The 16,523-nt window shown below is 60.6% G+C and overlaps 2 protein-coding genes across 3 annotated transcripts in view; one reads left to right on the top strand and one right to left on the bottom strand.

Moving 5' to 3' along the window:
- Positions 1-6,779, bottom strand: part of RBFOX3 (RNA binding fox-1 homolog 3) — a 183,023-nt gene extending 176,244 nt beyond the window's left edge. For both annotated transcript variants that reach the window (XM_075770650.1, XM_075770656.1), the window contains exon 1: positions 6,532-6,779. The gene's annotated coding sequence lies outside the window, so the exon portion shown is untranslated. The remainder of the gene's footprint in view (positions 1-6,531) is intronic.
- A 689-nt stretch (positions 6,780-7,468) lies between these two features.
- Positions 7,469-13,488, top strand: CBX2 (chromobox 2). The gene is made up of 5 exons (XM_075770642.1): positions 7,469-7,682; positions 7,761-7,804; positions 8,370-8,435; positions 10,265-10,334; positions 10,822-13,488. Exons 1-5 carry the CDS (start codon positions 7,611-7,613, stop codon positions 12,169-12,171), a joined length of 1,602 nt encoding a protein of 533 aa, XP_075626757.1. The 5' UTR covers positions 7,469-7,610; the 3' UTR covers positions 12,172-13,488.
- The last annotated feature ends 3,035 nt before the right edge of the window (positions 13,489-16,523 follow it).

Consider the following 16,523-nt stretch of genomic DNA (forward strand, 5'->3'; position numbering starts at 1 on the left):
AGATGAGGAAGGACATGTCTCATGAAGACAACCAGTTCCAGTCTCAGAGAACTGTACAGTGTTCTCAAAAACCTCCCCAAATTACCGATCCATGCTTCTCCAGAATGACTGAGTCTCGGGGGGGAGGAGATGCCTCTCCCGAGCTTTGGGGTGCACAGCAAGATGCACGGCTGTGGGAGCTGGCACCGATGTACAGTCTGACCTTGACAAGGTCACCCCATGTCTGCGTTACTCCAACTTCCCTGTCTGCTCAAGACAGAACACCTCCAACTGGTTTTGGACCAGGGACAGTTAATACATGTTGAGCATCTAAAGCAATTAAAAGCACATCTCAGCTCCGAGTGCGCTGGGAGCCTCCTGTAAACGGTGCTGGGCTCTAGCACAGAGTGGACAGCCTTGACACACACGGTGAGGCCCAGCTCATTTCGGCTGGCCGCAGGGCTGGGCTGGCTGCGGCAGCGGTGTTGGGAGAACCAGCTCTGCTCCAGCTAAGGCAGCCACCCGGCCCGCAAGCCTGGGAGGGATCCCAAAGTCCGTCAGTACTTCCAGCCCCTGCTCCGAGAGCCCTGGGTGCCCTGAGCACTGTTCTGTTTATCTTCCTGTCCCTTATGGCTGTGGGCAAAAATGGGAAATATCCCCTAGACACCCCTGAGCTCAAAACCCGCAGGCAGGGCGGGCCCGGCTGCGCTACTCCATAGCAGCACTCATGAGACTGAACCCGCCTGCAGCCCTGAATCAGCTCCTGGCAGCTCCGGTAGGGAGCATTAATCCTTGATGTATTTTGGAGAGACACAGGATGTGGCAGTGACACAGTCAGGACCCCCCAGCTCAAAGCAAACCCCCAGCCCCACAGTTCCCGAGCCCAGAGCCACGCAGAGCCTGTGGCTTGTGCCACCCATCCAGTACCCCCTCCGCAGCGGGGCTGATGCACCCTGGATGCCAAAGGCCCTTGTACGAAGCCAAACTTCTCCCTGCAGGAAGCAGCCCAGCATCCCTCAGCCTCGCCGGAACTTAGCGGACAGGCAGCAGGACACCCCCCGTCCCGCAGCCCCGGTCCCTGTCCCCCCAGCGGGGCGTTAGCATGGCAGCTGCCCCAGACCCCATCCCAGATGCTGAAGTGCCTCTCCCCAACTCTGTGCCTCATCTCAGGGGCTCGATAAACATCTGTTGCCATAGAGACTTGCTCGCGCTGCCTTCCCTGCATCACCCAACGAGATGAAACAAGAGACGCACGCTCCACTCGGAAAAACAGGAAGAAAATGTTTGGCTTGAAACTGTGCTGGGGGTGGGGGTCAGGCCGGCAGCACGCAGAGCAAACAGCCTGGCAGCAAACAGGGGAGGCTCCAAAAGGGGAGCTGCACGGACCAGTGCTGCATATATTATTTAAAATAATAATAATAGTGCATAGCAACTTTCCCAGTGATCCTGCTGGCAAGCTCGGGACTTTCCTCACAGATCAGCACAACTGCGTCCGTCCTACGGACAGAGGCAGCCAGGTCGTTCGTGAAGTTGGTATCCCAGAGATCCTGGCAGTCAGAGCCCGCAGCGCTCATAACCGAACACTGTGCCAGGCTCTGCACGCCCCGTGCCGGGGTCCTCAGGGTGCCCGGCAGTCGACTGCGGCAGGTACAGAGCAGGATGCTCGCAGGGCTGGTCCCAGTCTCATTCCCAGACCCACACAGGCAAGGTGGAGTTTATAGTGACCAACCTCCTGATGGAATCCTGACCTAGCAGCTGATTTCTGCCTCAGTTGTGAATGGGAATTCAGCTCCTGATTCAACAGGCACTGTTTCAGTGAGACAGGGGCTCTGTCGGAAAAGTCTCCTGTCAGGTAGATACTGTTCTGGCTAAAGGCGATATCCCTGCTAGGAAGATTTCCACTGCACCTGAAATCATACGGATCGCCATTAGACATACCCTGGAGCAGCTATTTTCACTTGGAGGGGAGGAAAGAAAAAGCAAGCACTGAACATGGTATTTCTTTAGTCCAACCGTATTTACGGCACAGAGCATCCTCCGAACTTTGTGTCTCTGAGCACCGCAGGAACCGGGAGGATCCCCCTCCCTGGCCAGAGACCCGGACCTGCTTCTCCGTCCCCCCGCTGCTGCCCCCCCGGGCGCCCACCCACCCACGCACCCACCCGCGTTTGACTAAATCCCGACTTGCCCCTGGGACCGGCCTTTGCTGCTGCTCCAGCCCTCGCCGCCCGGCTCCACTCTGCCGGTACCGCCCGGCTGAGCCGCGGTGTCGTCCCGGTGCGGTCCCGGTGCGGTCCGGGTGTCGTCCCGGCGCAGTCCCGGTGCAGTCCCGGTGTCGTCCCGGTGCAGTCCCGGCGCAGTCCCGGCGCAGTCCCGGTGTCGTCCCGGTGTAGTCCCGGTGCAGTCCCGGTGCAGTCCCGGTGCAGTCCCGGTGCAGTACCGGCAGCCGGCGGGCGGTGGCTCCCGAGCCGCGCTCACCGGCCGGTGCCCCCCGGGAGAGCCCGGCACCGGCGGGGCGGGGGGGGCAGCTGTTGAGGAAACCCCGTCCAGGAGCATCTCGTCGGTTGTTAAACTCGCGGTGCCCGGAGTTACCGGCCGCTCGCCCAGCTCCGGCAGCTGCCCCGGTGCCATAAACTGCCGCCAGGTCTCGGTGTGAAAGGCCTGGGTGGCTTCCACCCCTCCCGGTGCTGCTCGGTAATCTCACCAAGCCGAAGCTCTCAGCGGCACAAGCCTGGGACCCACCTCTGGCAGCTGCTGAGCCCGGGGTGCTGCCCGGCACCCAGCACCCATCGCAGCTCCGGCCGCACCAGAACGTGCAGGGTCGCTCCAAGGGATGCTCTGGAGATTCACGTCACACACACACAAACCTTCCAGTCCTCCCCTCTGACAACACGGCCCCAGAATGACGGGTGCTCCCAAGTCCCAGGCTGGGCGCGTGAGGCAGATCCTTCCCCCCGTGGGTGTGAGGAGCTTTAACCCCACAGACACGCGGAGCTGTGAGAGCCTGAACCGGCTGCTGACCCCCTGCTCCCCAGCAGTCTCGGCCCGCCTCTCCCTGGGCAAACCCCGGAATCCAGAAGCCACTGGCAAATTCTGCACATTCCAGCCCCTCCCTTTGCATCTCATCTCACACCTCGCACACCTTCACCTTGTGACGTTTCCACCAAACGTGTCCCCGACAGACAAAGCCCTGCCTGGTCTTGCCGGCAAACCGGGCACTGGTTTGCGCCGGTGGACACGGTCGCTGCCCGAGGCGCAGCTGGGCTCAGCCGAGATCCCTGCTCCGCAGAGTGCTGCCTCTCCCCCCGCCCTGCCGTCCCCACGTAATTCATTCCCCACCGCCCCCCTCCCCAGGGCTGGGGGTCACGCAGCAGGGAGGGCCCTGCTGCGTATTGCATCCCAATTTGCTATGCATTTCCACACCATTTGCTTCCCTTTCTTTTTCCTGCGCTAGAAAGATGCTGGCTACCCAGGGGTCCCAGCTGCTCCGCGATGGTAACATTACAACAAACATATACATACATGTATTTATTTATGGCATACACACAGCTTGCAGGAAAACTGCTGCCTCCTGAAATGCCCGGTCTGGGGATGGCACGTGCCCCTACAGTTCCCGCACACAGCCACGGGGCCCGGACACGACGTGCTGCTGGACATCCCGTCCCGCGAGCTGCACAGTTCCGTACCCGGCTGCACTCGGCTGCGGTACCCAAATGATATGCAGATCTCTGTGCTTCAGCTGGCTGATCCCTTGGGAAAACAACCACCATTTGCCCACAACAAACATGGCTACCACGGCCCAGCCGCTCCCCAGGCTGGCCCCAGCTTCATCCTCTGAAGTCAGGAATATTCCGTGCGCTCGGCGTCCCCTCAGAAAACCTCGTCACTATTATCCCTGACCCATGAAAGCACCGAGCCCACGGCGCTGGAGGGAAGCACGGGGCAGCCCTGCCAGCGCTCCCTCCTCCTGGTGGGTCCAGGTGCAAAGGCAGAGGCCGAGTGCCCCCTGGAAACAGCCACGGCCCTGACCCCCACCCTGCGCCTCCCCGGCCGGGGCTCTTCGCTCTGCGAGCCCCCAGGGAGTCGCCGTGTCCCTCGCCGCTGGTACGAAGCCCGACAGGACGGGTTCTCGCTCCTGCCGATGCCCGGCCCCGCCACGCTCGCTCCTGCAGCCCTGCTCGACGTGCCTGCTCCAAACCCCCGACCGCCAGCGGCACCGCTGATTTCCGCAGGAGGGGCTGGCCATCGGGGGAACACCTTGTCTGACAGCAAACCTCCCCCCCCCGGAGTGACAGCCCCCCGCTGCCCACATAACGCAGGATACCTGGCATTCCTGGGATGTCCAGCATACTTGGGAAGAGCTACAAAATTATGTTCCACCGGATTAGTTCCAGACTCTGAGTCTCATTTTTAAGATACCAAAGGTTTTCTCAGTGACTGCTGAGTTTATTGGCTCTGCCGTCACTTAGCTCTGTTTGAGCTGGGGCATGTGGCAGCCAAGCCATTTCCCACGCGTTCCCAGGTCTCTCTGGGAAGGTGAAGTCGCTGTCAGGGACGGAGAACGCTGAATCCAAAGGCACTCGCAGGTGGAGCCGCAGCTTCGGCAGCGGCGGGCGGGCATCTCCTCCCGCGCCCCCCGGGAGCTCTGCCCCAGGCAGCAGCCAGCGCCGGTGCAGCCTCTGCGGGCGGCTCTGCCAGCGGTGCCCAGGGAAGCGCCGTCGCTGGGACGGTCCCCTCTGGCCGACTCAGCAGAAAGGGGACATCCCGCCGTGCCAGGACCCGTAAACCCCCCCATTTCCCTTCGCAGCCCCAGCCCTCCTTGCCCTCAGTCCCTGCCCTTCCTGGGGGGGCTGGAGGCAGCAGCAGCAGGCAGACGGGCAGGGGCAAAAGGCACTCATGGACAATTTTTTTTTTTTTTTTTTACACTGAAACATCTTGAAATGGCAAAGAGAAAGCCAGGCAACCCTGGGCCGGCACCGGGAAGGGGCAGGCAGCTATGCATCCAGCAGGATCCTCTTGCCGTTGCTGCGCCCAAGAGCAAACGATCTGAATGGGAATGTTAAAACTCACGAGGTTTTAACGTATAAACAAATGTAGGATTTTTTTATTTGCTTCCTGTTTTTGTCAATCTTCAAAGCCACGAGTTCAGGCTTTTTTAATGCTTAGAGTGATTTGGTTTCTATCTTTTCCTTTTTCTTTTCTGAGAAAAAGTGAGATTTTTCATTTAACCACACAGCTTCGTTAAAGACATCAAATAATAGGAAACCTGCGATCATCCTGAGAAAGACGCTGCCCCAGAACAGACGCCAGGCAGGGCTTGGCGTGCTTTGTGCTCCCAGGAAGCACCCACTCTGCCCCGGCCGTCACTCCCAGCTTCTAAACCACGCAAAATAACCTGCAGCTCCGAACTGGGGAGAACTGGCAGAAAGGACGGAGCCCACCGCAGCCCAGGTGCTGGCCAGGACCGGTTCCCAGGAAACCCCCGGGGATATAAAGGAGATTTCCAGTCCACGGAGCAGCGCAGCCCTTTTGCCCCAGACAGGCAAAGGGGACTCGGCTCCCCGTCGAGGCGGAGGCGTGCGCAGGAACGCGGGCGGTGCGGGGGGTGTACAGCATTCAAGAAACGTGGGTCGTTGCTGGAAATGACCTGCTCGGGGCTGGCGACGAGGGCTCAGGGACGAAGCTGCTGGCACAGCCCCGCGCCAGGCACCAGCTCCAAACGCTGCACACGCGCAGCCCCCCGAGGACCCAAACGCCGAGGGCTGCTCCCGCTTCCTATCCCCAGCCTCTCTCGGGCTCGGCGAGCAGGGAACGGAGCACCTCGGCTCACACCGGCCTCTTCTTCTTCGCTCGGGGAAGGAAGAGAACAGCTATTCTATTCCTGCGTCCTCACCAGGACGCCAGCACCGAGTGGTGGCTGGGAGAAGAGCCCACCCGGCGTTACCCGAATACGGGGCTCGTTTCCCGGCGGTGTTCGAGCCAGATGCCGGCAGCCGGGCCAGCCCCACGCCCTGCTCACCCCCAGCGCTCGGCACGGCCGGTCACTTGAGCTGCACACACACACCGCCGTGAATGCCGTATTGTGCACGCACACGGCTCATGCGCGCAGGGATGGAAAGTCGCACACGTTTTTTTACTAAAATTTAAGACGTGCTGCATACAAAGAGCAGAGCTGACGAAAGGTAAATTAATTCTAAAGGAAGAAAAAGTGCACAGCTGGGTTGCATTTCTGTGTCACCTTCGGTCAAAAAAAACCTAGAAATGCTTCTAACAGTTCCCCTGGTCAGCGAGCAACCCCAGTAATCGTAAAAAGAAAACAATAAAACGTGATAGCGCTCGACCTAGGACAACTACCCCGTACTGAGCCAGCACCCCAGGCACATCCACTGCCCTGCAGACCCCGAGCCGGCCCCGCTCCGCTAACGAAGCCGCTATTTTCCCCTTCCATCATGCAGGGGCTCCCCAGCAGCGACGTTATCGCCCGCAGCAGGAACAGCCCAACGCGCCAGCCTGGAGCTCAAAAGGCTTTTTTCCAAATCCAGCATCGCTTACCGGAGACGGCACTGCCCGGGGTTGGCGTGAGGCCCCGCGCCCAGGACGCCCCATCGCCCGTCCGGATCCCGCTCAGTCCCTGCGCACCGCGGGCACCCGGGCGCCGGGGCTACGGAAATTCATTTCCCTCCGGGTCCTGCACAGTTAATCGCAGGCTCCGGGCCCGCGGTTGTAAACTCCCCGAGGTGCTGACTCATCTTCTTCCATGCCCGTGAAGCACCATATTTCACTGCTCCACGCCCACAGCGCACAACCGCGGTGCAGCAGCTCCTCGCGCCGCCTTGCACGCCCCGATGGCGCGCGGTGCCGCGGCTCGGTCGTTACCGCGGCTCGGTCGTTACCGCGGCTCGGTCGTTACCGCGGCTCGGTGGCGGGGAAAGCACCGTGGGCCAGGCCGTACCGGGCTCCGAGCCTGGAGCTGACACCGCGAGGTGGTTATTCACCCGACTGCCTCCCTCCGAGGAAATACGCTTTATTCCATCGTGATCTACTATTTCAGAACCAAACACGTGCTGCTCGGGACCGGCAGGGACCGCCGGGGGCGCAGCCCGGGGCCGGGGGGGGGGGGGCGCAGCTCCCGCCGCCGCTTCGTCCCCCCGGGCGGGCCCTCGGCCGTGCGGGCAGGGCCGCGGAACCCGCGTCCGTGCAGGCAGCGAACGGCGCGGGGCCGGGCGGGGGGGGGGGGGGACGGGACGGGGACCCCCCCCCGCGCCCAGGGGAACAAAGCCCCGGCCCGGCCCATTGTCCCCGCTCCGGCCGGGCAGCGGCCGCCCCCCGCGCGGGCAGGAAGGGGAGGGGTCGCGCGCAGACAATGCCTCCCCCCCCCCGACCCGCCGGCACGCCCCGCCCTCCGCTCCCCATTGGCCGGCGGGGAATTTGGGGACCCCCCCCCCCCTCTCTCCCTCCCTCCCCTCGCCAGCCCCCCCCCCCCCCGCCGGGGGCGCGCACGCCGCATTGTGCCGAGGGGCGCGCGGGGATGGGGGGGCGGGGGCGCGCGCAGCCGCCGTCGGGGGCGCGCCCGGGGGCTCCCCTTGTGTGTGCGTGTGCGTGTGCGTGTGCGTGCGTGCGGGGCCGGGGCCATGGAGGAGCTGAGCAGCGTGGGAGAGCAGGTCTTCGCCGCCGAGTGCATCCTCAGCAAGCGGCTCCGCAAGGTGGGACCCGCCGCGCCCCCCGCCGCCCCCCGCCGCCCCGGCCGCCGCTAACGCGCCTCTCTCGGTCTCTCTCCGCAGGGCAAGCTGGAGTACCTGGTCAAGTGGCGAGGCTGGTCCTCCAAGTGAGCGGGGCTGCGCGGTGCGCGGAGCGGTGCGGTGCGCGGTGCGGTGCGCGGCCGCGGGGGTGCCGCCCGCCCGGCCGCTTTTGTTCGGGCCGATCCTTTTGTTTACAAATAAGCGCGGCCGCGGCCCGGCCCTCCCTGCCGCCGCGTGGGGCTCCGCTCCCCGCCCCCCCCCCCCCCCGGGCCGGACCGGACCGGCCCCCCCCCCCCCCCCCGCCCCCGGAGCGCCCCCCCCCCCGGCGGGCAAGCACCGGCCCCGCGCCCCCCCGCTGAAACCGGAGCTCCCCCGGGATGCGCGGAGCTCCGCTCGCCCCGCGGCGGCGTGGCCGTCCCCGCCTTCCCCCCCCCCCCCATCTGCCTCCCCCGTGCTCCCCTCGGGGGGGGGTGTACCGCCCCCCGGTGCGGGGATGCCCCGGTCCCCGTGGGGCCCGGCGCCGGGTGCTCGGCCCGGGCGGCGCGAAGGGCCCGTTTGTCCTCGGATGAACTCCCCGGTGCTGGGTCGGTAACGGGGGCGGCGGGGAGCACCGGCCCCCCGCTCTCGCCCAGTCCGTGTCTTCTGTTGCAGGCACAACAGCTGGGAGCCCGAGGAGAACATCCTTGATCCAAGACTCCTCCTCGCTTTCCAAAAGAAGTGAGCAAACTATAAATATTTCTAAGCAAACGATAAAGTCAATTAACTTCTAATTGGCTGCGCGTGCGGTGGAAGTTGTGGAAACAACAGATTGAAGCTCGCCGTGCCTTTTGTGGCACAGCCCTTTTGTTCATCTCCTGGAATCACGGTTCAGGTCCACCTAGGACGTCAGTCCCTGGGCTGGGTAAACACGAAGAATTTATGGCCCGGTGCACAATCTGGTTTGGCGCTGGCTGTACAATGGGAGCGCGGCAGCGCCCGGCAGAGACCTTTGGCTCATTCCCCGTCCAGCGGGGTCGGGGCCTCGCTCTGCTTGGGGGGGCGACTGCCGGCCCCACGGACTGCAGAAACGGTGACCTTGGGGGACACCGAAATGCACTTCTGGAGGGCGCAGCTGTGAGAGGGTGAGGAAGTAACGGGTGGGAGAAAATGGTTTCCTCTGTCGGGGCTGGGGCTACTGCCCAGAGCCGAGCGGGGACCGGCAGTTGTTCGGCAGCTATTACGCACCGGGAATCACACGCGGAGGTAAAAAAGTAGCCAGCTGGCTACGGTAAGCACAACGCTGCCAAATATTTTGTCTCCATATTAATAAAAGTCATTAAAGTTTATGATAGGATTTAATTATAACTTGTTTCTGGATCCATTTTTTCAAGAATGGAATCTGGTGGTTAGTGCAGACAGCACTGTGTTTAATTAGCCATATGTATTACAGCTTAACGCTGTCCTTTTTAAACGAAGAAATACGAAATAGTATAGTGATCTGAAAACACTCCTATATGATCACCTCAGGCTTTGCGTGGCTGCCACCCACGTGGGCCACCACGTCCAGACCAGGAGGTGCAGGAGATGTGAAATGAGCCCAGCGAAGGACAGAACTTGCAGAGTCTCCAGGGAATGCATTTGCTTTCCCTCCGCACGGAGGCTGTAGCGCTGCTCGCTGAGCAGAGGGGAAGCTCAGCTCTGCAAGTGTGTAAGTGAGGCAAGGCTTGGCAGAGAGGGGGCAGATCTTCCGTTTGCCTGATCCCGTTGTACCAGAAAAACTGCAAATCTCGCCGTGAATCGGAAGAGCCGCCGACTCAGGATGGGTAACGCCATGCGGTCCATCGCTGACCGCTGGAAGCTTCTTGCCGTGGGGATGTTATTGTAGCAAACGGGGATGCAAACAGGGACTGGGGGAAACAGCGGGAAGGTCCTGCATGGCAAAGGATTTGGGCTCTGGGTTTAGTTGGGTAAATACATTTCAGCCATCCGTGCAGTTCAGTGCTGTACGCAAGAGGGTTTCTCTTTCACCGCTCCAGTAAATCAGGGCAGATGCCTGCTGCTGAGCCAGCTGGGTACCCCCACGTCCAGAGCGCTGTCCTTGTTCTACAGCCACAATTTTCATAACCTTTTCCTCACTCTGTAGTTCTTTTTCTTGCATCGTATCGCATTCATGGCCCAAGTCTGCCAGTGACCTGTGCCGGTCCCGCAGGCACAGGTGGTCCAGATACCATGCAAGGGAGGTTTAAGTACACAAGTCCCCGGGTTTCTGTACAGTTCTTGGGGTTCCTTGACTGCATTTGGGGTTCCTTGACTGCATTTGCGTGTGGTGTGCCCATAATAGTGTGGGTTCAAGGCAGCGATGCGCTCAGAGCCTGTAAGATCGTCACATGTCGGCAGGGGTTAAGGACACCCCCAGCCGCTGCTCAGGTGCTCAGACAGGAGCTGAGCCCACAGCATCCCGAGCGAGGAGGGGTTTAATGACAGAAGAAAGGGAGGAACCAGGATGATTTTGTATGGGTTTATTTTTTTTCTTCCCTGCAAACATTGTCCTTTATCGTTTTTTTCAGGGAGCATGAAAAAGAAGTGCAGAATCGGAAGAGGGGGAAGCGGCCCAGGGGCAGGCCCAGGAAACATGTGGTGAGTCCTCGTGGTGGTGGAAATTCACGGCTGCTGGGAAATCCAGTGCCGGAGGGGCTCTGGCCTTGGAAGGCACCAGCGAGCGTCTGCCCACAGTGCAGGGTGCGGTGGATGCTCAGCCCAGAGGGTGTGAGGACACAGCGATGCCTGCAGACGCCGGGTTAGGGGCTTTGAGGATTGCAGTGGTGGGTGGGTGGATGAGGATGCCTGCGAGGGGGACACCTTCATCGCTGCGATGGCAATGGCGTAGAAGGAACCAGAAGAGTTCCCTGGCACCAGGGTCCCGCCTGGTGCTTAAGCCAGTATTGTACTGCACGCTCCCTAACTCGTTTTATGGCAGAGGACGCGCAGATCAGCTAACGCGGAGAAAGAGCCCGCGGGTGCCTGGGGCACCTGGCCAGGCAGCGCTGCAGGGTCTGCAATGCCTGGAACCAGCCTTGGGTAACGTGCGTTAACTCTTTCCCTGTCTCTCTCTGTTGCTTCGCAGGAACCAGAGATGCCTGCAAAAACTAAGTCAAGTAGCTCCTCTTCCTCCACATCCTCCTCTTCCTCCTCCTCTGATGAAGACGACGAAAGTGACCTCGAAGCAAAGAGAGGTCCCCGCAGCAGAGAGACTCACCCCGTGCCGCAGAAGAAAGCTCAGATCCTGGTGGCGAAGCCCGAAATGAAAGACACTTCTAGGAAGAAGCGTGGGCGGAAACCTCTTCCCCCGGAGCAGAAAGCGGCTCGAAGGACCGTGAACCTGACAAAGGTGCTGAAAACATCCCGGAAGGAGGTGGGCGGCAGCACCAAGCTGATGGGGAAGCTGCAGCCCCAGCACAGCGCGCAGGGCTCGGGCATGGCCGTGCTGAAGGACCCGCCGGGTGCCTTGGCCGGGCTCAGCTCGGGGGGTTCGTCTGCAGAAAACCTGCCCAACATGATGAAGAGCGGCTCCGCGAGCCCAAACCGGGCCATCAGCTGGCAGAGCTCCATCGTGCACTACATGAACAGGATGTCCCAAAGCCAGAACTCGGCAGAGACCTCGCCCCTGGGCAGGCTGGCACTGAAGTCCCAGGCATCCAGTAAGAGCGGCTTAGGGCTGGACTTAAAAATGAGGAACCAGAAAGGAGCTGGGGAGCTGGGGCTGAGCATGCAGGGACCCAAGACTGCTAAGGCTCCTGGCAGCGGCGCTGGAGGGGACCAGAAATCGGGGTTTACTGCGGGAGGCCAAATGCTGCACAACGGCAGCAAGACGCCTGCGAGCTCGTCCGGGGCCGGCGGCCAGCCGACCTCCAGTCAGGAGCTGAACCTCCAAGCTCTAAACCTGCAGAGCGTCAAAAACGGGCCGAGCGCGGCCGTCGGGAGCAGCCTCCCTCGCCACCTTTGCAGCGCCCTGTCCAAAGGCTCCGGCGGTGGCGCGGCGGCAAGCGCGGGTGCTGCCAGCACAAAGGGCGGCATGGCGGGTGCTGGGTCAAATGCTGCCAGCGCCGGCGTGCCCTCGGGGGGGGACGGCGGCAAGAGCGAGAAGCAGGTGCACCGGGCGGGCGACAGGGACTTGGCCAAAAGCGGCACAGCCGGCACGCAGGAGGGGCACGCGGCCACGGAGAACCGCAAGCCGTCTGCCCTTTCTGAGATGAGCACAGGCGAAGAGACCAGCTCGGATTCGGACCGGGATTCGGCTTCCTTCCCGGGCGTGGGTCAGAATATGTCTGTCTCCATCCAGACCAGCCAGGACTGGAAGCCCACCCGCAGCCTGATCGAGCACGTCTTTGTCACCGACGTCACCGCTAACCTGATCACAGTGACGGTCAAGGAGTCCCCCACCAGCGTCGGGTTTTTCAACCTACGGCAATATTGAGCCAGGGAACATGAGAGGAGGGGGCAGGTCCTTCGGCCTCTCCCTCAGCTTTGCCCAGCTCTTCCATCAGGTTTTTCTTCCTTCAAGTGAACACGGAGACCTCGTCAGACCTGCTGGGACTTGTGTCCAGGGAGGCTCGAGAGAGACGCAGTGAAACCTGCTCAGAACTGCCAGTGGGTCGGTGGATCCCTCCCGGCTTCTCCCCATCCTCCCCCGGAGCGGTGCCCTGAGCAGAGGTGGCTGATGCCGTTCCCCGGGAGCAGGGCACCGGTGCTGCCGGGGGTGACAGGCTGGCAAGTTTTGAGCCAGGCTTCACTGCACGCGGGTTTCTTTGCTTTACAGCTTGAAATGGCAGATGACAAGGTCTGCGGCTCTCTGGCAGCACGGAGAGGGTGTGGGAGAGGAAAAGGAGCTCCTTTTCTTTCCTCTGGGCTCCCCGTGAATCTGTCGGTGAGCCGTGGGGAGTCGCAAGTCAATCCAAATGAGACGGCCGCTGCTCCCAGCCCTCGGGGGCTGCTGGGGGGCGGCTGTATATGGGGGTTTTTCAGGGTACGCTCAGCCCAGCCACCCCCCTGGGCAAGGTCACTTCCAATGATTGTGAAGTCCACGATGTTTCTGTTGTGGTTTCCAGCTGATAGGGAAATATTGTTTACATTTTTTATTAAGGACAAATCCTTTTTTGTGAGGGAGGGAAATAAACCCAGTCTAGGGAGGACTGAATCCTGGATGCCAGTGATGAGTCGGGCATCAGAGGTGCCTCTTTCAGAGCGAGGGAGGCTGGCGGTGGGCATCTCCTTGCCGCCGGGGGCGGGTCCTGCCTCACCAAGGGTGGGAGCCAGCGAGAGCCGCTGGCTTCTCTGCAGTGACTTGGCTTTCAGATGAGAGGGAAGCCCAAATTGCTGTGCAGCCCAGGGAGCCCCAGCGCTGCTCCTCTGCCTCGTCCCAGCGCTGCCGGCATCTGCCCTCCCCTTCAGCAGTTCCAGGCACTCGTAGGGCCCGAGCCGGGGAATGTTTCTGTAAGTCTTACAGAACGCGCGATCCCTTCCAGCGGCAGGCGGGTTGGTCCCGGGCTGCCAGTTGTCTGTGAGGTGGGTGCTGGAGTTCAGCTGAAAAGCAGCACCCGGGCAGAGCTGGGGGTGAGCCCTCCCTGCTGGGACCCAGATCCAGCCTCCAGCCCAGCCCTGCGCCGTGGATGCTCGCTGGGTTTGCCTTACGCTGATCATCCACGTTTTTCTCCCACCGCGGGGCTCAGAAGCCGGTCAAGGACACCTGCACGGGTGGTCCGGAGCGGTGGGAAAGGGCAGGAGAGGAGGGAGCTGGGGCTCGCGCCACTGCCCACCCCATGGGCTGTTCCCTGAGGAGCCGGAGGGCCGGCAGCAGCCGTTCGCCTTCATCTTGCCGGGGTGTTCATTTTGGCTTGAAATTGCAACCAGCAATGGCTTTTTTACTGAGGTCTTTTTCCCAACTGCAGCTTACTCTCGGAAGCCAAAATTAGCAGCAGTGGTTCAGGCAGAGTTTAGTAGCATTCGAGGTCATTTTAGTTCTGTTAATGCTGAACTCCTTTCTTGGAGGAGATGAAAAGCCTGCAGTCTGCCAGGTCTCGGTGCGTGGTTAGGAGGTGCCCGAAGGGCTGTCCCGCCGGCGTCCCCAGGGTGGCTGCTCGGTGTGCGCATGAACAGGCACGGCTTCGGGGTCAGCCTTGCTAGGCGACTGACCTGGCACCGGGACGGGCATCTTTCTTTGCCAGCGGCAGGGGCACTCGCGGTGTCACCGCACACAAGACGTGTAAAGATAAAGAAACCAAGCTGGGGGTACGGGTACCCCCCCCCCAACACATCAGCCCACTGCAGTCGCGGTTGCTGCCGCTGGCTGGCGGCAGCGCAATTCTCAGGTGAAGTGAAAAGCCAGCGCTGGCTGCACGCGCTGCCCAGTCGTTCAAGGGATGGATGGTCGTTCCCCAAGCGGCGGCTGCAGCCTCTGCCGGGGCAGACTCCTGCGCTCCAGAGATGCTCTCCCTTAGCTTTCGTGTTTAATCCCCAGCTGTCGTGTTGGTTGTGGCTTTGAGTTTGTTGCGTTATGGAGCTGAGCACGGCGTCCTGCCTGAGGCAATGGTGAGCCGAGACGGGTGGAAGCGTATCAATGCTTTGCAGCAGGACCTGTGCAGGCTTTTTGGGCAGCTCCAGTTCTGCCCCAGTACAGCCAGGCAGTCCTGAATGTCACCTTGCCAGGGTGTCGGGCACCCTGGGGCAGGGGGTTTGCTCCCGGCTGCCCGCAGAGGATTGGCGCAGCCCTGCTCTGCTGCTGGCTGCCCGGCGCAGCAACGTGCTGCACGTTGTTCTGCAGGCAGAGGGGAGAGGAGGGAGCATTGTCCGTGGAGGAGGTTCCCAAGGACAGAGTTTCTGTCGAGCTCCACGATACCAAAACGTCACAGCCTGTGCTGTTTACCTTCTAGTCTTTAACTTTGCCAAACAAGTTATTGTTGCTTTGAACAGTCCAAGGAAACGTTAGCCTGTGTCAGCAGAACCAAATGCTCCGGGCATGGTCTCTGCTGGGTGTGCTTTTGTGCTGGGGATACGAGCGTTTCGGGAGAAGAATCAAGGGATCTGGGAGCGCAGGGGTGACGCTCTTCCCCACACACCAAATGTTTGCTACTTGGCCTTTGCAAATCCAAACTGAACGACAATGTGCCTTTCGGACCGTCCTTATCTCAGCCTTGTCTGCGACAGCGGTCCCATGACAGGTTTGTGCCTATGCAAAGCGGGGTGGTCACAGGGTCCTGGGGACAGCTGTGACACCGACGGGGAGCGGTGCCCTGACCCCCAGCGGGACGCCCAGCCGTCGCGCAGAGCCCTGCCGCAGGGCTGAGGGATGCTCGCTGAGGGGAAGCCGGCCTGGCACGGATGCCTGGAGCAATAGGATGTGGAGGCTGGTGTCACCCCCAGGGAAAAAACATCCGAGGATGGTCCCAGAAGGGGTCAGGCACCAAGTGTCCACAGAGGGTGCAGGAGACGAGCCGTGACGGTGGGTGCTGTGCTCACTGCGTGCTGGCTCCAAGCCGGCTGCTCCCTCCAGAGCCCCCGTGGAAGCTGAATTGTGTTTCTCTGTGTGGGGGCTTGCTCTGGCCTCTTGGCCAGGCGAAGGGTCGCTGGGCCCGAGCTTGTACCCAGAGGAATGCGTATCCCGATGGCGAGCAGCTTTCCTCCATCTCCCCCCGCTTCCCAGGCGTGTCCCCTCCCGGTAGCGGCAGCACTCTGCTGTCACCACTTGCTATTGTGCCTTTTGCTCACCAGCTGGTTCGATTCCAAAGGTCTAAGGATGGTGAAAATTATAATCCAGAAATTTTTCTGACTTTTGTCTCCTCCTGTGCTCCTTCCCCGGCCCCTGCCCGACCTCGTGTTTCAGGCTCCCGGCTCTCCCGGCAGCGCTGGGGTGTCTGAGCGAACAGTTCCTGTTGGCGTTTGCCTCTCAAAGGCACATTATGTGAGTGATTTACTGTAATCTTTTGTGGACAGGGGTTGAAAGCCGGTGCAGACCCTGTTTACCAGTCAGTACCATTAGTATTCAAGGTCTACCTTTTCCTTTTTTTATTTTTTTTTAAGTTTGCTGCTATGGGTTGGAGTGTTCAGCCGTGTGTCAAACAGCCAATTAAAGGTTCGTCATTTGTCATTTTTCTAAGGGGTTTCCGATGTGGAAAGTCCTGCAGTATTTGTATATTGAATGGATATTTTCTCCGGGCATAATCTGGTTAAGCATACTTGTTGTTTTCCATTGGACTGGAAGAGGTGGCCAATTCAGCCATCTTCCCTAGAAACTTAGTCTATTTTTATATATATATTTTGTACCAAAAAAACTGGAGTTCGTGGAGGGATGGGGATGGTTCAGGGGGTCCGGTTCGCCTTGAGTTTCTGAGCTGGGTGTGAAGGGCTCCAGAGGTGGAGAGAGGGTTTTTTGCTGAAAGAAATCGAGGGATGGGTGAAAACAAACAATTGTTCGTGTAACTTGTGCCAGTCACTGGTTTGATTTGTATGTTTTAATTAAAGAGAGAGAGCCAAATCGTTCCTGTATGACACTTATAATTGCTTTAAACTACAGCTGTTTGTTTGCTTTTATTTTCAGAGAACAAAAGTTGGAGATGTTATTACCCTGGGAAAGCGTAAGGGCTTTGTTGCGCAGGCCAGGCGCCCGGCCCACCGAGCGATGCTGGGCTGTGGGGCTGCGCTCGCTGCTCCCCCCCCCGGGCCTCCGGTCGCCCTCCCGGCACCTCGCATTGTGCGCGGTGTGTTTTCCAGTGCTTCTGGACACTAACGCTAGTGTAGACCCACGAGCTCTAGGCTGCTCTTAATTTATTTGCA

Source organism: Balearica regulorum, chromosome 18 (genome assembly GCF_011004875.1).
Source record: "Balearica regulorum gibbericeps isolate bBalReg1 chromosome 18, bBalReg1.pri, whole genome shotgun sequence".
Classification (NCBI taxonomy): domain Eukaryota; kingdom Metazoa; phylum Chordata; class Aves; order Gruiformes; family Gruidae; genus Balearica; species Balearica regulorum.